The sequence below is a fragment of the Phocoena phocoena genome, chromosome 18 (genome assembly GCF_963924675.1).
Source record: "Phocoena phocoena chromosome 18, mPhoPho1.1, whole genome shotgun sequence".
Lineage (NCBI taxonomy): Eukaryota > Metazoa > Chordata > Mammalia > Artiodactyla > Phocoenidae > Phocoena > Phocoena phocoena.
Window position 1 is genome coordinate 5,789,769 of NC_089236.1, and position 23,249 is coordinate 5,813,017.

Genomic DNA, 23,249 nt, shown 5'->3' on the forward strand with positions numbered 1-23,249 from the left:
ACCCCTACAGAACTCAAGTGTCACTTTCCCTCCTCCCTTCCACCACGACCCTCCAGCTCACCAAGGTGGATTGAGTCCCTCCAGTCCATCACCTTCTGTCCTTTCCTACAGCTATGACAACGGTGACCTTGGCAGCAGCCCTACCTGGTGTTCCTGCCTCAGTCTTGACCCCTCTGGTCTCCTCCCGCCACTGAGAATCTGAAGGGAAAAATCTGACCACCTTACTCTGTTGCTAACCCTTTTCCGTCGCTCCCCATGTAGCCTCAAGCGAAGTGGGTTTTAGGCCCTTTGCTTGTAAAATGGAGAGAAGAAAGCTTCACGGGATTGCTGTGAGAATCGAACAGCATAATGTAAATAAAACCGTCTGTTTAAATGAAAAGAAACCACGAATATAAGAAGTTATTATATTAAGGGAAATTTAAACTTACCAGTAATTTAAATCCCAGGTCCCATAGCCAAGTAGAGCCTTGTCTCAGTAAATTACACTGATTCTAAGACAATCATCTTCCTCTCCTGATATACCCTTGGCTTGATCTTTCTTTTTAAGAATTTTTTTTGATGTGGACCATTTTTAAAGTCTTTATTGAATTTGTTACAATATTGCTTCTGGTTTATGTTTTGTTTTTTTTTAAAGTAAAGTAGTTAAATGTAGTCACTTGAGTAATTAAATTGATAATTTATCTACTTGAGTAAATAAATTGAAATTAATGCATTATGTCAGAGGTTTGGTAGATTTCTACAAGCTGTAATGATGAAGTGGTGATACTGATTTTTCTGTACACGACATATACATATCAGAGGTTATGTCCAAATCAGTGCTCAGGTGGGAACCATCTAAATAATAGTTTGCTTATAATCCACGTGCACGGTTTGGTGTCACGCAGACAAAGCTATACAGCCCTGATTCTTTTTCTCAGAACCCTATCAGACTACAGATCTATGCCTTTTCAAAAGAGGTGTCTAATAGTGTTTCTCATCATTACAGAAAACCAAAATGAAACGCCAACACATCTGCAGATGCTTACCGGGGGCAGAAATCGTCCAAACAATAACATGTTCTAAAGTAAACATTCAACAATAATAAATAAGTGATAACCAGTTGACATCTAGTAAGTAGCCACAGCTGTGTATTAGGAACTGGTTGGCCTTATTAGTCCCAGAGGCCATCCTGAGTCACAAGAGACCGGACCAGTTTTGTGCCCCTGAATAAATGTAACCTGTAATGTTGTAAATATTCAATAATAATGGCAGCCTGAGACCAAATCTTCTCAGACACAAATTAATAAAAGAATGAAAATAGGAAATGCATAAAATGTTAGGATACTTGGAAAAGTTACAGCTGCTGAATGAATTATATCACAGCTAACTTGGATTTCAGTAAAGTGTGATTATGAGACCAATATCACTCTACCGGGAAACAGACAACAAAATCCGTGTTACTATTCAGAGCAGTACAGTTACGGGCACCTAGCAAGTGCTCCCTAAATATCTGCTAACCAAACTAACTGACAAACAAGGAACATTCAGGTGCTCTCTTACGGTCACCATTATTGATTCACGTATCTTTTGTTATTAGTGCTATTTAAAAGTCACGTCTCATAAAGATGTTCCCAACGAACGCATATAATATTCACGGTATTCCAATGATAATGCCCTATGAAACACAGTCAGCGCATTTTGATATCCTTCCCTCTCCAAGAACACAGTCTTTGAAATAGAGAATTTCCTTCTACCCAACCAAGTTGTGCAGGAGTTTTGAGATACTAGGACTTGTACCTTTATGCTAATGTTTGTGGGCTACTACCAGAGAGCAGACACGATACATACATGACACCACGGCCAGTACTCACCCCCCCCACCCAGCCTCATACCAGACAGCGAGAACTAGTGATGCCTCTCTTTCCTACTTGGCCTGAAATTCATCCTCACTGTCAATTTCAACAGAGTATTCCACACAGCCCCGTTAATCGCTTCATGTATTCATGTGACAAATATTACCGAATTCTTGCTATGAGCCAGGCGCTGTACCCGGGAGGCACTTTGCAGATAAAAGTAATTAAGGCAGACATGGACCTTGCCCTCACAGGGCTTAGAATGACTATTGATTTGACACCCAGAGTGATCCTTACTTGCCAGATCTGCTCTATTGTATAGTGGAAGCAGAGATAATTCTAAATAGCTAAGTTTCTCTTCTGTTTTCAAAGGGGCTTGAAGCTGACAGGTTCTGCACACCTACCTACTGGCTGCATAACCCATGAGGCCTACTGAGTAATGTAGGAGTGAAAGATGAAAATAACCGAATGTTATTTCTTAGGGGAAAAAAGAGAAATGGTCTTCTTTTACTCATTTAAGTGTTTGATTCGGAAGGTCAGACCAATAAACCCACAGGAGAAAGTTTTATAAGAATTTTAGTGTAAATGAATTTTCCCCCCATTTCCCCTAGAGAGACAGGAATAAAAGCATTTTCTTTCCCCCACAAGCACCAGAACATAACCTACTATGCGGAGCTAGAAAAAGAGAACAGATGTCTGAGCACATGCCTTTTTCCATCGCCACTGGCACGCGTCGTGTCTGTGTCTCTCCCTTTAATCCTGCTCCCCCCGCCGACCCCGCCCTCTCTTCCCTCTTGGAGAAGGCAGCTCTGCCTTCTCCAAGCCAAGATCCCTGGCCTCCTTCCTCCTCTTATTTTTAAGTGGGCTGGTTGCGTTCCTATGATGGCGATCAGCTAGCAAGTTGTCGCCTCCTCCAGTTCTCTGCCCACCCCACCCCCTCCCCCCGGAAAAGTGCAAGATGTACCAACAGGGGTTTGGCGGAGCAGGATAGAAAAGTGACTCAGTCAAAGCAGGCTGATGCGAGCTAATATGTTACCGCCGATATCACACCTACTGTTCTACTGTCTCTAAGACTAACCCTGAATCTGGAAAATTACGTATTAGGCTCGGGTAAAACACTCCAAAAAAGATTCCCACCAAAATGTAAGTCTGTGGTGCTGCCTTCAGTGCAAAGACCCAGTTCTCTAACTCGCTGGGAGGAAGACCCAGGATGTGTGTTTAGGCTATTGACGCTGATGGTTGGTTGTTTTGTTTTTTTAACTTGAGTTTGTGCCTGAGGTGCCTACTAATTTCGCTCTATGTGTTAGAGCTCTAGCTCTAAGGCTAGAGTCTTGTGCAAGTTTTGGAAACTGGCTGGAACAAAACAAGGAAGAACAAAGTGACAAGTCATCTTCCTTATTATTCTTTCCAGGGTTCCATTGCTACTGCCACTTTATGTTTCTTTAAGGATTTTCTATTTCTTCCCTCTGAATATTATTTCATTGCTTCATTCTCTAAGGAAGGAAAAAACTAAAAAATTATACTGTAAAAATTATACCCAGAACATGATTTCTTTTTTGTCTTTCGCCCTTTTCACTATGCAGTGGCATGTGCCTGCTCTCGTATCTTTTTAATACTCGCTTTGTGAACATGAAATAATACAGTATCATTAACTGGAATTAATTTTGTAACCTTCAAGTGACATTGCCAATATTACACTTACAAATTTAGCATAGAACCGTATTTTACAATTCCAACCTATCAGAGAATGCAGTTGTGTTAAAGGACAAAACTCTGTATTGTATTTTGGGCTTCTCAATAATTAAGAAATAGAACTAAAAGCTTGCCATTCATTTATTCATCCCACCACATGCCAGACAGTATTCCAGGTGCCATGGATACAGTGGTGAACAAAATAGACAAGAGTCTCTCCCTTAAGGGAGCATGCAATTGACTGACTGGTCCTTGAAAATTCTGGTTGAAACTGACACTCAGGAAATACATTAAAACGCACTCCACAAGTTTCAACAGCTAGGGTAGGCTCTCTTTCCTGGCCCACTTCTTTCACAGTCACTAGGAAAGCTCCCTTTCCAATGGATCAGGTGGATTTATGACCCACTGCAAAGTTATAGCAAAGAGAATGTAGAAAATGGAAGTCTTACCATTAATAAATATGTAGATTGTAGATTCTGCTTTCTTTTTCTTGGAAGCAGGTGTAGAGAGATATTTGCAGCTGTAGAAGCCAGTGTGGTTTGCCTGAGCCGCGTTCAAAGTCAAAGTACTGCAGAACTGCTTGCCACTCCTTCCACAGGCAGATTTAGTTATGCTCAGCCTCCGGCTTTGGCTTTCCTTATTCACTGTTGCAGGCAAAGACCAGGAATGGGCCCCTTCCCCTCTGCAGTCACAGATAAGAAAACAAAACACAGTCAGTCACGGCTGGGGCCAGTTCTGAAGCTGTCATTTCTATCCTGATGTCTTTTCTTAAGTACAGTCACTTTCTTTACAGAAAAGTAACACATTTGGAAAAGCTATTAAACAACTCAAAATGTTCGGGGCATCCCTTCCCCTGATTCCCTGTGAGTAATTCCCTCCCATCCCATGGATGAAGGAATCACCCTCCAGGGGAAGCTGGATGCATGAGGTTTGCACTTGGCAGATGACAGAAGACCACTGACGTCTACCTGTCTACTCTGGGGGGGCCACCTTTCTACTCTCCTAAGGAGTGGTTCTGCCTGAGGAAGAGCAATCAGATTGTCCCCAAACCAACACGGTCACTCACCTGCATTTGAGATACAGCGTCTGGCCTGCTTGCATCACGTGCTGGGTGCCTTTTAAACTCAGCTCAGGACCTTTTAATTTTGAACCTGAACTACATCCTGTAAAAAAAGTTTTTGAAATGTGTTATTGGCAAATTGCCCTCTCGTCTTTTTTTAAAAGGTGTGTCTTTCCATAAAAGGTAACTTTTCATCTTTAACTTACTTGCATAGGCAAAACGGTATATCTGATACAAATTTATTTTAATTCACAAATGTTTTTCTATTCCAAGACTTCCTGCTCATGAATATTGTATATCTTACTATGCTAGATGATCTAAATAATATTCAAAAGCCCATTAATTTAGAACATTAATAAATTCAATCATGATTCAAAGTGCAACCATATTAAAATATATAGCGACTTCTTAAAAACTCTCAGGATTAAATGTCAGTGTCATCCAAAATGTATTTCTAATACTGAACTACCAACATGGGTCATCTGGTTTCAGAGGCCCGTCTGATCTTTTTCCTGAATACAAGGCACGGAACTTTTCCTGGACTCTAGACATAGTTGAGTCATATGTCGAGCCATGATATTCTAGGCGAGTCATTTCTCTTTCTGAACTGGTTTCCTCATTTGGAAAACTAATAGAATCAAAATCAGTTTTAGAAGCCACTTGGTTTGTCTTACATAATCAACTTCCTTCTATAATGGAAGAGAAAAGAGGAAACTATCTGCTCCTACGTGACATTTGAAAAGTATAAGAGACAATGAGATCAGCTATGCAAAAGTGTGCTAAAATCAACACATCTCCCTATGCCACAATATCTCCTCATGACACAGTATCTCCTCACGACACAGTATCTCCATACAACACAGTATCCATCCCGGGGACCAGCTATGAGACCCTGGCCAGGTCACCTTCTCCAGATCACAGTTCTCTTATCTGTAAGACGGCAGACTGGACTGCGTGACTTTGGTTCTCTGTCCATTTCTGACATCCCCAGACCCACGATTCTTTGAGCCATTGGTGCCATAGAGGTTGAGTCTCTGCTGAAGCTCTCGACTTAGCAGAAGAGGTCTCTGATCAGGAGCTCTCCCCTCCATCCCCTGCTCTCTCCCTCCTCCTGGTAAAAGCAGGAGATGGGGCTCGGGATTAGCGGAGGTAAGGGTCAGCAGGAGGGAGAAAAGATATTCTTGGAAGGAGGGAAGTTATGTATGCAGAGCCGATCCTAGGGAATATCTTCTACATAAAAAATACGTTTCCAGGGCTTCCCTGGTGGCGCAGTGGTTGAGAGTCCGCCTGCCGATGCAGGGGACACGGGTTCGTGCCCCGGTCCGGGAAGATCCCACATGCCGCGGAGCAGCTGGGCCCGTGAGCCATGGCCCCTAAGCCTGCGCGTCCGGAGCCTGTGCTCCGCAATGGGAGAAGCCACAGCAAAAAAAAAAAAAAAAAAAAAAAAAAAAAGTTTCCAAAGTGGAATCCAAAGCAGAAGACTGGGATCTTAGACCACAGACCTGCATGTGTCAGACTCCACGGGGTAGTCTAGCAATGCTCCCTAGTGTTTCTCTCAGGTCCTAATATCGCAAAGAAAACTAGAGTCGGTGAAAGATCCGCCCTGGAAGCTTAATCTCTCCACTTCTTGCCTCGGCATTACTGGATGTGCTGCTCCTTGGCAACCTCACGTGTGAGCCAGAAAGTCCACAGGCACAGCATGGGGACTTGGTGCTCTGTTGTCTGGGTGGCAGACAGATGCCCCTGTCACCGACACCTAGCAGAATCACTCCCCTCCCCCACTCGCATCAAAGAACGTTTTGCTGGGTATGTAACTGCAGAGATGTTAGATGAACATCAGCTGCTTTGCTGATGATATTAATATTCTGAAAGTCACTTTTATATACAATAGGCCCTGGTATCAAATTACGATTGGAGCAAATGGCTCAATATTAACTAAATTTAAATTCGAATGACCGTTTCATCGAGCTCCCCTTGTTCTATCAAATAACCTCACAGAACAAGTCGACCCATTCAGGTACCTAAAGAAGAATTTTGTACTTTCCTCATGTTTATGAGTTTTCTGAAGTAACAGGGTAGCTCAGAATCAGTGATCCAGGAGGACACTACGCCCTTCAAAAGCCACAGCCAGCAGTAAATAACGCCTGCCCTAAAAAATGTCCAGGCCAGAACAGTTTCTGCCCTTCTTTGTGGCATGGAACTCCAGGGATTTAACTGAGCAATTGTTCGTGGGTTGGAAAAGGTCCACCCCAAGCTTCCTGTGGAAAATTCTGGCAATACTTGCAGGTATCTCTGTGGTTTGTATGCACATCATGAGTTTTCCCATCCAGGAGAGGCCAAGGGGAAGATGCCTTCCTTCCCTGGTATGAGGCGATTCCTACTTTTTTCCCCCTTTTTTGTTGCTATTTTGGTTTCCAAATTGTGTGAATCTTTCTCTATCAGTGCCCTAGAACACCAGTACTCCTGACCCTTGTCAGAGAGGATCTTAAACCTTGAAAGAACCACCCAGATCCCAGCAGAAGGAGATGTGTCATGCAGAGAATATCCCTCAAAAAATATGCCAAGTGCACACCCCTCTCTGCGGCCCCCACTCCAGCTTCCAACCAAAAGAAAACCACCTAACTGAGTGGTTAAATAAGACACTGAGAGAAAAATAGGATTATTGGAAAGCTAAGGGGGACAAATATTGAGAAAAATATTTTGCTACAGAATTTGTCTCCACTGACATCATGAATTTTGCCCTTGGAACAAGGAAGCTAGATAAAAGTAGTTGATTGAAAGAAAGGAAAGGAGAGGTATCAGGAAACAGCATTTCGAAGTAACTGGACACTTTGGGACATCACATCCTTCAGTTAATAGGAAACTAGAATCTCATAAAGATGAACGGAAGTACCAAGACTACAGTTTAACAGGAAAACTCATAAAGAAAAAGGAAAGTGAGATATTTATTCCTCAACTGCTCTGAAATGTCCTTAGGCCTTGAAATACTTCTTTGAAACAGTTTAATGCCCATACACCCACTTGTGTCATGAATATTTAACACTTTTTGAGTGTCTCCTGCGTGTCAGACACTTTCTCCGTCTTGGTGGTGATGTGTATATGGACGTGAATACGCATACATCCAAGATCTGATATCTTCTTCCCACCATGAGCAACTCTGTTTGCTCGACTCATGAGTAGCTCAGAGTCACATTGTCCACTTAGAAATAAATCCACAGGATACTTCATTTCGAAGGGTGGAGTGCTACAACTTAACAATGATCCCCCATTGTGAAGCTCGGATGCGGATCAGAACTTTCCACTGTTTGCCATGGTAGAGCCTAGAAGTCTCGTTTAAAAGAATCATTGTCGCCTCAGGAAACTAGGTGGTCCATGAACTATTGTTTTCATCAAAGTCAACTACGACAGAACAACGAGGGTCAAAGAAATCTCCTTATACGAGGAAAATTACTATTTAAATAAAACCAAACAGAAAACTCAATGCAATCAACATGAAAAGGCAGTCTACTGAATGGGAGAAAATATTTGCAAATCATATGTCTGATAAGCGGTTGATATTTAAATAAAACCAAACAAAAAACTCAATGCAATCAACATGAAAAGGCAGTCTACTGAATGGGAGAAAATATTTGCATATCATATGTCTGATAAGGGGTTGATGTTCAAAATATATATTTAAAAAACCCACATACAACTCAATAGGACAAAACCAAACCATCCAATTTTAAAAATGGGCAGAGGATCTGACAGACATTTTCCCCAAAGACAGACTGTCAACAGGTACATGTAAAGATACTCAACATCATTAATCATCAGGGAAATGCAAATCAAAACCACAATGAGATATCACCTCACACATAGAATGACTATTATCAAAAAGACAAGAAATTAACAAGAACTGGGGAGGGTGTGGGAAAAAAGGAACCCCTGTGTACTGTTGGTGGGAATGTAAATTGGTGCAGCCACTACAGAAAACAGAATGGATATTTCTCAAAAAGTTACAAATAGAACTATCACAAGATCCAGCAATTCCACTTCTAGGTATTTATCTGAAGGAAACGAAAACACTTACTCGAAAAGATATGCATTCACATGTTCACTGCAGCATTATTTACAGGAGTCAAGACTAAGTGTCCATCGATGGATGAATAAAGATGTGGTATATAGACACAATGGGATACTATTCAGCCATAAAAAAGAATGCAATCTTGCCACTTGCGTCAACATGGATGGACCTTGACGACATTTTGCTAAGTGAAATAAGTCAGAGAAAGACAAATACGGTATCATCTCACTTACATGTAGAATCAAAAATAAAAACTAAGTGTAGACTATGAAAACGGGCTTTATCACATGCTTCTTTATTAGGAAAAACTTAAGGTCAAGCACAGTGGGCTAATAGCATTAAAAAGCCAATATGTGTACGTGAACTTACTGACTGAACACTGACACTTTGTACTGTGCTTGTCTGAATATTTTCCCTCGTTGTTTGTCTGTTCTGTATTATTGGGTAGGTAGAAAGCGAACAGAGCTTTATGGCTCTTAAACAAACACCCCTTCTTTCCCCACATGATGAACCTCTGGGAGGAAGCCCATGCATAGACTGTTCTAAGATGCTGCTCTACATTTCCCACCGGTACTTCACTGGGCAAAATGGAATGCTTTCTGGGACCTCAATGGGAAGCGTGAGTAAAATTCCAAGTAAATAAAGAAGGCTTTATTTTGCAACCAAATCAAAGCCCAAATGATTGAGGTTCTTTCTTCAAACTTCTTCAAAGCTACCATGATGGACACTAAGAGAGAGAATACCCACCACAGGTCATTATGAACCAGACGGCCTGGCCCATCACTTTTAAGACTGAGAGCAGGCTCTTATATAAAGTTTGACTAAAAGTTATCTTTAGAAAACTGCCTTTTGTATTGATCTGAATAATAATAGTGTTCTGACCTGTTAGATGTAACCTCAAGACAAGGTCATTAGCCCCTCTTCCTTCTAGACGACACCCCCTCACCCCTACTATATTGAAATCAAAGGGCTGTTCTCTGTAAGAAAGGGGCCTTATTCAAACAGGAATCATGAAACAGCTATGTTACTCCATTTTTGATGGGGAACCATGAATCTCCCCAGCTCCGCTACTAACTAGCTCTGCTGTGGCCACTGGCAAGTCACCTTAAGCCTCAGATTCTTCATCTGCCAACAGAGGCGGCTGGGCTTAGATTTTTACAATTCCTTCTGGCCTAAAAAGTCAGTGATTCTGAAATCCGCAGTGATTCATAACAATGTACAAGTTAGAAATCACATTTTAAAATATTTACAACTACTGGAAGAACAAATGACCCATTTAAAAAACTGACCAAGTATCTGAATAGACATTTTCCCAAAGAAGAAATATAAATGGCCAGGAAGCACGTGGCCATCAGGAAAACGCAAATCAAAACCACAGTGAGATACCAACTTCACACCCGCTAGGATAGCTTCAATGAAAAAGACAAGAACAAGTGCTGATGAGGATGTGAAGAAACAGGAGCCCTCATGTATTGCTGGTAGTACTGTAAAATGGTCCAACTGCTTTGGAAAACAGATTGCAGCTCTTCAGATGGTTAAACACAGAGTTAAACAGATGGCTCAGCAATTCCACTCCTAGGTATCTACCCAAGAGAACCGAAAACATACGTCCAAATAAAAACTTGTATACAAATGTCTGTAGCGGCATTATCCGTGATAGCCAAAAAGTAGAAACCACCCAAATGATGGGTGGATAAACAAATGTAGTCGATCCATACAATGGATTATTTGGCAATAAAAAGAAATGAAGTACGGATATATGCTACAACACAGATGACCCTGGAAAACACTGTGCTACTGCACACAGAGGTAAGGCCACGTAGGAACACAGAGAGAAGACAGCTGTCTACAAACCACGGAAAGAGGCCTCAGGAGAAACCCAAACTGATGACACCTTGAGCTTAGACTTCCAGCTTCCAGAACCGTGAGAAAATAATATTGTCTTGTTTAAAAACCAAAAAGAGGCCAGTCACAAAAGGCCACGTGTTGTATGATTCCATTTATATGACATGTCCAGGATAGGCAAATCCATACGAGAGAAAATAAGAGTAGTGGTTGGCAGGGGCTTGGGGGAGAAAGGAACAGAAGTGAGTAACAACAGGAGTTTCTTTTGGGGGTGAGAATGTTCTAATATTAGATAGTGATGATGGATGCACAACTCTTGTGCATATACTAAAAATCACTGACTTACACAATTTAAAATGGTGAGTTTCGTGGTATGTGAATTTTATCTCAATAAAGCTGTTTTAAAAACAAAACTTATGACTAAAATAATCAGAGTTAAGTTGCATATTGAGCTATTTTGAACTTTGTCGCTACATACAACCTCATCAGTGTTAGATTTTTATACTTGTAGTTGTTTCTCCAGCTTAAAGCTTTAGAAGGCTGATGTTAGAGAATTTTTACTTCGTGTTCAATAACATCATTATTTATGTATTAGAAGATTTACAAATATATTGCAAAAAACCCACTGTTCCCCCAAATTGCAATCTTTTAAATTTAATGTTAATTTAAAACCACTTCCAAGCGCACCTTTTGAATTTTACCTATTTAAATTGGAATTTTAACAAATTGAGTCACGTCAAAAATTATGTTGCTAGAGCTCTTGGAAGAAATCTACGGTATTTCCTTTAATATTAAAATTATTGATTTCTAATGGATTTGGTTTTAATGCAAAGCTTTGTATATTAGGTCTCTTTCAAATGAGAGGCATCTGTCTTTGATTTTACATACCACGTTTTCAATAGTACATAATCCTACATGATAAATGACCTCTTTATCTAAATATAAACCCCCAAGTATCATGTTTCTAAAATTTGATGTTAAGACCCCGAGTCTTTACCAAGGTTGTGTGAGGTTAATTAAACATAATTCATAATAAAAGAAGACTTTTCTTTCCTCAAGATGTAGCTTATTAAAAGCTTAAGTCTCATAGACTAAACCTCATGGAATCTTTTTGGTTGGTGGCAAGGGTGGGAAAAAGGTTAAGAATGCAAATGAAACAAATTTCCAGAAACTTCCAAAACTTTTGTTTGAGATGCTAGTGCCTACGGGGCTCTAATACTTAATAAGAAGTTAACTCTTGGTCTTAACTTCTGTGTCGTGCCTCTATTAAAGTATTTGTCAGATAATATGAAGGGTCCCTTATAACTGAACACAGTTCAGTTGTATGTTCAGTGATAACACTGAACACACAACTGAAGACATTATACTACTTGAAGTATTATAACGTACTACTTGAAGACATTATAACGTACATTTTTCTCTCACTTCTAGCATGATGGGGAAAGACTAGAGCGCCTCTGTTTCGTCTACCAGCAGACTAAATCAAAGGTGGGAAAGCCATGGGAGTCTGTATGACAGCAGCGTAACTCAAGCAAGTCCCACAATGAGAGGCGACATTAGTTTTTTAAATGTTATTTTCCTCCCAGAACAACTGGCCTTAAATCAAGGAAGGATCTAGAGAAATGAAAGGATGTTTACGTAAAGACATGCACACATACATTGCTGCCTACAGGGAACATGCTTTCCTCCCCGGGAAGTGTGTTTTAGGAGTGGTGGAAGGTGGGTTTAGAAATGAGAGGGGGCATGTACATTCTCTCAGGCACAGGGAAACCTCTTTCCACGCTTGGACTCAGAAACTGACATGTACTCGGCAACAGCAAGAAGCTCTGACTCACTGCTGACTAATCCCTTGTGGAGATAAGATTGTGACTTTTAGATGGACAGGTGTAGGATATTTTAGGTTATGGTAACTGTGCTCTTGGTCCCAGGTCCACAAAGGACGGAATGGTTAGGTAGCTGCTTCCAGCAGGAATACACCTAATTTGTAGCAAGTTGCTAATCCCAGGGACTTGCTACTTTCTTTCTCATCTTTTTATTATCAAAGGATCCACAAAAAAAGAATTCAATGGTTTCTTGCTTCAGAGTTTCTGCTATCCCAAGTAATCCCCAAATCATCAGATCCAAACTAGGAAGCACCTGATCTCCATGCCTTAAGAGAAAATTTAAGTCATTTATATAGCATTTATGTCTTGAATTCAGGTGTAAAAAAACAAGTGAAAAAATTGCTTAATTTCAGCAGTGACAGTTGGCACAGCCCTAAACCTATGTTTACTTGAATAATTTGCTTGTTTTAAAGCTTACAGTTCACACTTTGTCAGTCAACAAACTTTCCAGTGCAGCACACAGAGGACACCATGGTGTTAGCCCCTGAAGTGACCATGGTCTTGGTTCCATCCATACATGGGTGACGGACTTCACTCATTTTTCCTTAAACTCTATAAAGGTTATTGAAAAGAAAAACAGTCTGTGTGGTTTAAGATGTTTACCAAGAGAAAAGTCCTCTACTGACATCGGCATTCCTACTGTCAACGTTTACGAGGGGCACGTCTTCAGGGTACCTCTCTGAGCTTTTTCCTTGACACTGGCTTCTCGGAGGGTCATGGTTTAACAGGGCACGTTCATTTATCATCGGGCCTGTCACCGGCTACCATCAGGAGCCTACCCTCCGAGTGACCTGTACCCAGGAACAGCTCCTTTTCATGTGACATCAGAGTTAATTAAGGTTGGTCAGCGAGAAATCTCCTGCCGACCGAGGAGTTACCTTTTTACCCCCCCAAACACTCGACTCCCACACCGATGTCCTTTTACTGAATGAGTTCACAAGCCACCTCCACAGAACTGTCTAACAAGATGTCATTTCAATTTACCATACGATGTCAAGGGAGTTATCTGAGCGGCTTGGAGCAAGGGTCAGGATCTGGTTGACAGGGCACGAGACGTAGCTCACAAAGCATTCAGTAGAGAAGACGGTAGGCTTTCCTCTACTTACACAAAAGGAGATGAACAGAACCAGTGCACTTTATACCCTAAAAACGCAAAGAGGAAGGTTTGGGGTATTAGGGAGGGCTCGGCACGGCTGTTTCTCTACCAGTAGCAGGAAACGCACTACATGTGAAGCAGACACACCCTACCATCCTCTGTTCTTATCCAATGTTACCGTTCAGAGGACTGTGGGGAAACTGGACCTGATGACACCTCACACAGAAGGGCTTATCATCACCGGCAGCGTTATGCTATCATTCATGTCGATTTACAAGTTATTTCAGGCCAGACTATATTAACTTTCAGGTTATAAACACCTGAAAAGAAAGAGCACTCCGCAGAGATTCAATAAACACACATGCAATATACAAACACTTGGTTTACTGGAAGCATCCAGGGTTTCTCTGCTGTTCTTCATCTTGCATCAATCGGTGCATCCTAGCATTTGGAGCAGGTTGCACCATTAGGCATAGTAGTCGTATTCATAAAACGTGTGAACTGCCCTAATATTAACCTCTATCCTCTGAATTGTTTAGGATTACAAGTTTCAGTTCAGCCAAAGGTATCCTCTGTATTCTTTTTAAACAAACAATCCCTAGTCTGGAAGCATAGGACAGTATGTAGGCAACCCACAATTTAAAATCTCAAGTCTTCCCTATTCTACATGGCATTAGGATCATGCTTTGTTCTACCACAAAACATTTTACCACATACTCTGTGTATTACTGGTCAATGCCAAAGTTCCGGGCATCTATGGAGACAACGACAGCAGGGCTCCGGAATACATGTTATTTACGTGGATCCCTCTGGGTTCCTTTAGGAAGGAAAGCATCACAGAGGAGACCTGGGAAATATTTCATCGATTCAATAAAGGAGCTTGCCATAGAATGGTTAAAGTATAAGAACGGGAATTAGAACTCTAAATTTTAGTTGAGACACTGTGTATAACCTGTCATGTAACACTGATAATCCTCAGGTTCACACACAATTCTTTCTGGAAAAAACTGAATATATCGTGGAGCTGTATGTTGGAATGCTATTAAGTAACCATAAAAAATATTATCATGCCAGGGCTTCCCTGGTGACGCAGTGGTTGAGAGTCCGCCTGCCGATGCAGGGGACACGGGTTCGTGCCCCGGTCCGGGAAGATCCCACATGCCGCGGAGCGGCTGGGCCCGTGAGCCATGGCTTCTGAGCCCGTGCGTCCGGAGCCTGTGCTCCGCAACGGGAGAGGCCACAGCAGTGAGAGGCCCGCGTACCGCAAAAAAAAAAAAAAAAATTTATCATGCCAAAGTTTTAATTTCAAATCCAACATTATGCCTTAAAAATTTTGTACCATGAAATGAAGAAAGTCTAGCAAGTAGGCAGGCAGGAAAGCGTGTACCTTAAACTCTAGCTATCCATGCAAGAAAAGGACGAAAACGTTATTATCTTTAACTCAAATTTTGGTCTATCCTTTTTATATTGTATATTCTTCAACTTTCTAACCTATTACAAATAATGACACAACCACACTTGCTGAGCATATAAAAATACGGGAGAAATAAAATGAGATTGGAAGGCTGAGTGTGATAAAGTCCTGGTGTTAATTTCAAGCTTATCCCGATAGAGATTCTGGAGTCCAAACTACATAGAACACATTCTTCCGCAGTACTTCAGACTGTATATAAAGGAGGTGCCTTATAAATTCACTCACTGAAAGTTGAGCGATCTCCAGTCTTTGTTACCAATAACATACACAAACCCTCTGACCCTTGAGATTTAAACAGCCAAGAGTGTGCAATAAGGTTATCCATCATAGGGGAATTGAGGTTTTGAAAGCTGCGTTAGCATACTTTCTAAGGCTCATTAAACACTGTCCTTGACCATTGTGTTTCTATTGTCAAAATCAGTTTCCTTCTAAATTAAACAATTTGGAATACAATTGCTTTTCATTACACATATTTTGGAGATTAATCCTGCACAGACAATGGGGTGGGTGTGTTGACTGAAGAGTTCTTTTAAATTCTGCTTTGCTTTAATTTTCATGTTTTCTTTAGACTCAATTTACATAGTAAATATGGGTAATAGCTGGCCTTCCTAAGATTTTTTTTTTTTTTTAAGTTTGTAAATTCTTAGATGGAATTAATGTTATACAAGTTTTGCTGACAGCCAAGCTTCTGGAAGGAAAAGGAACCAATTAAAAGTATCTCAATTTTTGAAGTATCTCAATTTTTAAAGAAATAATTGACTGAAGGTTTTTCAGTCACTTCAGTATGTGATAGTCAGGTCTTCCTTACAAATATCCATGACAGACTTTAAAGTAATTTGCACCCAAAACCTGGAGAATATTGGTTTTAATTCTCGGGTCATTTTTACTCATACAGTTTCATTAATCTATTATAGAATTAGCATTTTTAATACCCTCCGAGATATCATATATCGGATGGAAGAAAAAATAAAACCAAACACCAATTTCTGTTATCAGTTGGCCATCGACCTCACAAGCTTTAAAATAACTTATGGATCAGCTCATTCTGGAGGACAAGACCAAAACCAAGAAGTAGAAGTTACGTAAAAGCAGAAGGAAGCACTGTGAAGAGAGGTAGTGAGGTCCCCAATACTGGAGCTGTCCCCACAAAGTGAAACCACCAACCCCGAGACGAGACTGATGAAGTGAGTGGGTTGAGGGTTGGCCTCCCGTCCATGATTCCAGGAGGCTGGGAATGCATCACCCTCATTTATCTATCCTTCTTATCTCTTTTACTGCCAGCCAATCCTGGTTTTTTCCCTACTCCCTTCCTGATACTACCTCTTCCTCTCACCCCCTCACCTTGGTGCTCTCTCTGCTCTGTAACCTCAGCATTTACTCTTCCATTTAATATTTCAAACATATTCTAACAGAAGGATACAATAATAAACAAGACAAACAAGATCGCTTCTTTGAAGGGTTTATAACTTAGGCTGGACAACAGATAAGTATATACAGACAGATGTAATTTTATACTTATAAATTAGTTTTTATACAAGTGTAAAATTACATTATGTTAGTGGCTGATCAGAGGGAAGTGTACCAGATGTGGGAGGGAGGGCAGGAACCCAGCCCAGGGAGTGAAGGACGTGCTCTCAGAAGAATGATGTTGAAGGTAAGACCTGAAGAATGAGCGTGTGTCTGCTGAAGGGTCTCTTTCTCTCTCCTTCAAATCTGCAGACCCTCTAAAACCCAACTTTACTTTGCAAACAACTGTTTTCTTTTATCAGCTACTCTTAATTCTCTTGCTTCTACAGCTCTGCTTTCCTTGATCTCTTTGCTCAGAAGAGAGACCTCTATTGTTTCTTTCCAATGCCTTGGTGTGCATAGATAGATAGATAATTTTTTTTTTTTTTTTTTTTTTAAGTCTGGGGTCTACCTGACTTCAGTTGCTATTAGGGGAAAAAAGCCACAAGTGAACATTCACTAGAAGATATGCCTAGGTCACACTGTGCCTTCTTTTGTTTTAATATAAAATTTATTTTTTTTGCAGTACGCGGGCCTCTCACTGCTGTGGCCTCTCCCGTTGCGGCGCACAGGCTCCGGACGCGCAGGCTCAGCGGCCATGGCTCACGGGCCCAGCCGCTCCGCGGCATGTGGGATCTTCCCGGACTTGGGGAAGAACCCGTGTCCCCTGCATCGGCAGGCGGACTCTCAACCACTGCGCCACCAGGGCTGTGTTGGGTTTTCGTTGCTTTGCGCAGGCTTTCTCTAGTTGCGGCAAGCAGGGGTTACTCTTTGTTGCGGTGCCCGGGCTTCTCATTGCGGTGGCTTCTCTTGTTGCGGAGCACAGGCTCTAGGCACGCGGGCTTCAGTAGTTGTGGCTCGCGGGCTCTAGAGCGCAGGCTCAGTAGTTGTGGCGCACGGGCTTAGTTGCTCTGCAGCATGTGGGATCTTCCTGGACCAGGGCTCAAACCTGTGTCCCCTGCATTGGCAGGTGGATTCTTAACCACTGTGCCACCAGGGAAGTCCCACACTGTGCTTTTTGAAATCACGGAAGAGGGATAGATACAGAATGAGGGGAATAAAAGAAAATGATCAGATGTGATCAGTCCTAGCCAGGACTTAACTTGTGCCTCCTCTTCTCTCCTCTTCCTAGCCTACACCACGGATGGTCCAGAGCTAAGGGGAAATGGTTTTCAAAGCAAATGTTCTTATCCAAGAGGGCGAACACAATAATAACATCACCTGATATGTTTAGGCTGCGTTGCTGTACCTGCAAATTAAGGTTCGCAAATCAACTGTCTTTCTTTTGTGCTGTTTGGGAACCTTGACCAGCTAAGTGTATCCCAGGAGGAGGGTCCATCTAAAGGAAATATCTCTTGGGAGCCATTTCTGTAGTGGCCAGGCAGCTTACATCGGAATTCTGAGTCTAGATTCGAATCAGGAGAACACAGCAGCTCAGTCAAGGATAAGAAAGGGGTCACCGGAGCCAGAGGATGTCCCAGAAGGAAGGAACAGAACATTTCAGATGTGTGGGAAGAATTCCTGCCAGCTCTTGGACATATTTCTGCCAGTCTCCTCCACTATACCCGCACAATATCGAACCAATATGGAACCCTGATTCCTAAAAGGCCTCTGAGACCCAGAGGGACGTCTAGGATACAGCTCTAGTCAGTTCAACCAGCATTTATTGAGTGACTACTATATGCCAGGCACTGTCCTAGATTCACAGCTGTGAAGACAGGGCAGAAACCAGCCCTTCCTCTTGAAGGGCTGTCAGTCCTAAGAGGCCCCTTAGGACATGAGTCACCAAGAAGCAGATTAGGTGAATACCACCACGTGTTCAAGATTATCTAAGTCAACAAACAGAGATCACCTCAAAGCTCGGTACACTTTGTTTTTAAAGGACACGTTTCTGAGTACAGGGAGTCACAAATTCTTCACTAACATAGATGAGTCATTTCAGTAAAATTCACAGTTAACATCACAAAAGAAGACACTCAATGGTCAATACAGAGCACGATAGATACAACCATGTTTCCATCTTGAAATAAAATATAATAGGTTAATTGATGATTGCTCGAGCACTTTTTAAGGGAATATGTTAAAAGTGCTCTCAAATGAAAGGGTCTTCCAAGCATGCCTGAACTCATGCTAGAGGTTGAACATGAACCTGGAATGATGACTGGTTATGAAACTGACATCACGAGAATTAAATTCCATACAGCCCATGCTTTCCCTCGTGAAATCACAGCAGAAGATACAGCATTCCAAAACACTGTCAGAAAACGTATTTCTCAAAAGACATTTCCCCTCCCAAGTTTGTACTTAACACTCTTCCAAAATGGTGAGTGAATGATTCCAGCAAAGCAATCCTATGCCCATCTGCTTGCACCATGAACCACATTGAAAATCAACAACAACTCTATTTCTACACTTTAGAATTTTACGACTCCTAAAAAGACATCTACCCAGATTATAGAATCACTAAGTTTAATGACCAGTCCAAAAGGGCTAAAGCAAACCAGAAATTCTTGAAAGTTAGCATTCATGAGAGTTTCCTGCGTTTTTAAGCGACTTTGTGTGGCAAATACTGAACTTAAGATATTTTTCATTTACCAGCTGTGAGGACAGGGAATGGGGGAGGGGAGTGAGTGGTAGAACACTTCTAATCTGTACACCAATGATGTGTGTCAAATATTCCCCAACCCCCAAGAAGTTGTAGGTACACAAAGTCCATTCTAGGGCAATACAATGACCCAATTCCCATGCTTTTTTTTTTTTTTTTTTTTTTCCTTCTTCTCTAGTTCTAGCAGAATTCCCTATGGAGAAGATTTTAAAGCTATAAAAATTTCCAAATAACAACAGAGAACAAAAATCTGATCCAGCAGGAGACATTAAGTAGAAAAGAGTTAAACAGAGTTTTCCAAAAGAAAACAATACCATTCATCATAGACAAAATGCTGTAACACAAGTTTACATTGCCTTTTAAAATTGTTTGTTTGCAATCCCCTCTAATATATCCCTGCCTTTCCATCTGTTTACATATATTTTTGGTTTCTCTAATGCCAACTTAGAAAAAGAAAATCATAAAAATCAAACTGTATATATATAACCACTCCTTATAACTTTCATCCAAGCCATGTATCCCTTTGACCACACTTTCTACTGTTTCCTTGGAACAAAAGATAAAACTCCTCTATAGGTGGCAAAACAACATTTTTCTCAGATTCAGATAAACATGGCCATGTTCTGGTATCAAAAAATATCCTTCTCAATGTGGAGAAAAGGGAACCCTCCTACACTGTTGGTGGGAATGTAAGTTGGTACAGCCACTACGGAAAGCAGTATGGAGGTTCCTCAAAAAAGTAAAAATAGAGCTACCATATGATCCAGCAATCCCACTCCGGGGCATATATCCAGACAAAACTAATTCAAAAAGATACACCTACCCCTATGTTCATAGCAGCACTATTTACAATAACCAAGACATGGAAGCAACCTAAATGCCCATCAGTAGATGAATGCATAAAGAAGATGTGGTACATATGTGTAATGGAGTACTACTCAGCCATCAAAAAGAAGGAAATAATGCCATTTGCAGCAACATGGATGGACTTAGAGATTATCATACTAAGTGAAGCAAGTCAGAAAGAGAAAGACAAGTATCATATGGTATCACTTATATGTGGAATCTAAAACATGACACAAATGAACTTATCTACGAAACAGAAACAGACTCACAGACAGAGAGAACAGACTTGTGGTTGCCAAGGGGGATGGGGGGTTGGGGGAAGGAGGGATTGGGAATTTGAGATTAGCAGATGCAAACTAGTATATATAGAATGGATAAACAACAAGGTCCTACTGTATAGCACAGAAAATAATATTCAATATCCTGTGATAAACCATCATGGAAAAGAATATAAAAAAGAACGTATACATATGTATAACTGAGTCCCTTTGCTGTACAGCAGAAATTAACACAACATTGTAAATCAACTAGACTTCAATTTAAAAAAAACTATCCCTCTCCAGGTAAGGATCAAGGAAGAAATAAAATACTTTTTTCTCTTTCTTGACTTCTTGTACGTTCGAATGCCTGAAGGGAGTGATCTAGGGAAGAGAAGAGACCCAAAGGGCAATAGACCTTAAAGAAATGCTTCCATTTTTGTTAACTGTACGAGGACCACCAGTCAAACAGGGAAAGCAGAGACTGTTCGTGACAGTCCCAGACCAATGGGCGCTCCCTCTAGGACAATGCCCTTGGACAGCTGTCTTTTTCTCACGGGCATACTAACTTTCTATTCTAACCCCTGAAAACCAAACTCCTTGGTTTTCCCGAATTCCTAGATTTGATCATTCAAGATCTTTTGGATAAATGTTGGCGGAAAGAGTACTGATTTCAAAATCACAAAGACCTAGGTTTCCACCCTGGCCTGGTCACTTGGTAAGAATGTGACCCTCAGGGTTTCCATTCATAAAAGAAAGTTAAAAGTGTGCAGGCTGGATGGTTCGGAAGAGGTTCACAGCGCCGGGTATGCACATTCCTCCTCCTTCCCCCCCCCCCCCCCGGGGACAGAGTCCTCCCCCACCCCAGTTCACGAAGCATCAGGGCCCACCCCTTTACTCCAGCTTCATTAAGAAAAAGCTCCAGGCCATTGCGGTTTCTGGGATCTAAAAGGCACACAGAGAAGTAGACATTTGATTACCAGAAACAACCTGGCAGAGGGCAGCCCGGCCGGTCGGGGGACCTACCTGATGAGACCTCTTCCAGAATCAAAGTGCCCTTCTGCCCCCATCCGCCCTCCCATGCAAGCTCAATTCATCCAAAGCCCCATGTGGGAGAGCAGTCTGGAAGCCTATATAAAGTCATATTCTTAATGGTTTTGGAGCTCCTTCTCTGACTTGAATTTTTTGGAAGGGCCTTGAATACCCATGATAAGAAAACCCACATGATGAAAATTCTGTCTTAATGGAGCCTTTAATGGTGTCTGCCACACACAGCAGTGGAATCTCCCAAGGCCATTTGAGGCCGGAGTTGCAGTGGAGTCTCACATTCTTTGGAAGTGGCAAAGCTCCAAGGATAGAACGGTTTGGAAAGAAGGGAAGACTAGCACACTGTCACCCATGCTCTTTCCCTTCTCTCCTTTCCTTTAGGTTCTAAGGCGTGGTAAGAGGAGGGAGGTTTGGAGTCTGACAGAACCAGATGGAAAGAATTCCAGTTTAGGGAAAGTATTTAATTTATCTAAATACTTAGGTACTCTGTGATCTTAGGAAAAGTATTTAATTTACCCAAGCCTCAGTTTCCTCATATATAAGAGTACTGTACCTACCTCTTGGGACTAAACAACATAATATGTATAAATCTAAGTCCTGACCATCCATAAGCATCAGTTGCCTCCTTTCTCTCCACCCCGCTCCCCCCAAACACTTACAGCCTCACCACATCCCCCCAGAAGATGCTCAGAGATCCTCTGATCTAAGCCCCGAGAAGCTGCCCACTGCCTACACTCGCAATCTGAGGGTCAGCTGTCCCCCACTTCATGCCGGTGCCATGGTGGTCTTGAGAGCCTGGCAGCCACTTTAACTGTGGCCTCTGTCCCCTAATCAACAGTTACGAATAGGAAGCTCTTCCACTGGACCAGCTGTCTTTAGCTCACAGGTTAAGAAGGGCCAAGGCATTATTCACTATTATTTTCTTGGCCAAACTCCAGAATCTTTTCAAAATCTAGATTGAAAAGAAAGGTTAGGGACTTCGCTGGAGGTCCAATGGTTAAGACCCCACGCTTCCAATGCAAGAGACACAGGTTCGATCCCTGGTCGGGAGACTAAGATCCCACATGCCGTGTGGCACAGCCAGAAAGAAAGAAAAGAAAGGTTTAGTACTAAACAGCAGTGTGTACCTCAAGAAACGAGCCCACAAGACTAAGCAGCTCCTCCCGCCTGGAGAGAATCTCTTTCCCCACGCCCCACCCTGAGTTAGGACTGCTCTGACCGTCCCAATGTGGCATAGGTGGTGCTGTAAGAGTTCCAAAGGCCTTGAGACATCCGCTGTTGTCCTCTCAGACGGCCCCTGCCCCAGTAAGGAGGGGGGGCTAGATGGCTGGGGGGCAAAAGGCCGCCTGCGGAGGGTGCCCCCCCCCCCCGACAGCCAGCGCCGCGGTCCCAGGGGCAAAGCCAGGGGACTACAGCTGCATGCGCGACCCAGGTGAGGCCCAAAGCAAACCACCCAGCTGAGCCGCGCCCAGATTTCTAACCCACAGACTCATGAGACATAATGAACTCCCCTCGTAGGCCACTGGGTTTTGAGGCAGCCTATTATGTGGCAGGAGATGACAGACACAAACGCTATCATGACTCAGGTTTGAGAAGCACTGATTCAGCCGTGGGTGAAGGATGTGCTCCTTCTGTATCTGAAAATGAGAGCGTCCGAATAGAGCTCACACGATATTAGGCCTTAAACGCCCTACAGGTACCCCGAGATGCTCTCAGGGAAGGAGCAGCGGCTTATGCTCTTGGCGTTTCACGAGAAGGGTCCCAGCACCACGATTCTGCCCAGTGAGAGGCCAGCTCTGTCTCCGATGTGGCAGCGACTTTGCTCACCAAGAGCGACAGATCCCTGGCATATCCCCGGAAGTCAGCAGAGCCATACTGCTCCGACAGGTAGAGGTCAGCCATCCAAGCGGGGACGCTGATCCCAGCAGAGGAATTCAGCTACAGAGGCTTGGTCAGGGAGGGAAAGATAACAAGGCTTCCGACAGCTTCGTGGAGGGCTTACTGAAGGCTAGCAGGGCTGGACCAGAGGCGTGAGGGCGC

At 42.3% G+C, this 23,249-nt stretch overlaps 1 protein-coding gene across 1 annotated transcript in view; it reads right to left on the reverse strand.

Moving 5' to 3' along the window:
* FLT1 (fms related receptor tyrosine kinase 1) overlaps nt 1-23,249 on the reverse strand; it is a 168,910-nt gene that overhangs the window by 137,535 nt on the left and 8,126 nt on the right. The window contains exons 2-3 of the mRNA XM_065896240.1: nt 4,591-4,687; nt 3,974-4,206 (exon numbers count right to left, since the gene is read on the reverse strand). Coding sequence (XP_065752312.1) covers nt 3,974-4,206; nt 4,591-4,687 — 330 coding nt within the window. The remainder of the gene's footprint in view (nt 1-3,973; nt 4,207-4,590; nt 4,688-23,249) is intronic.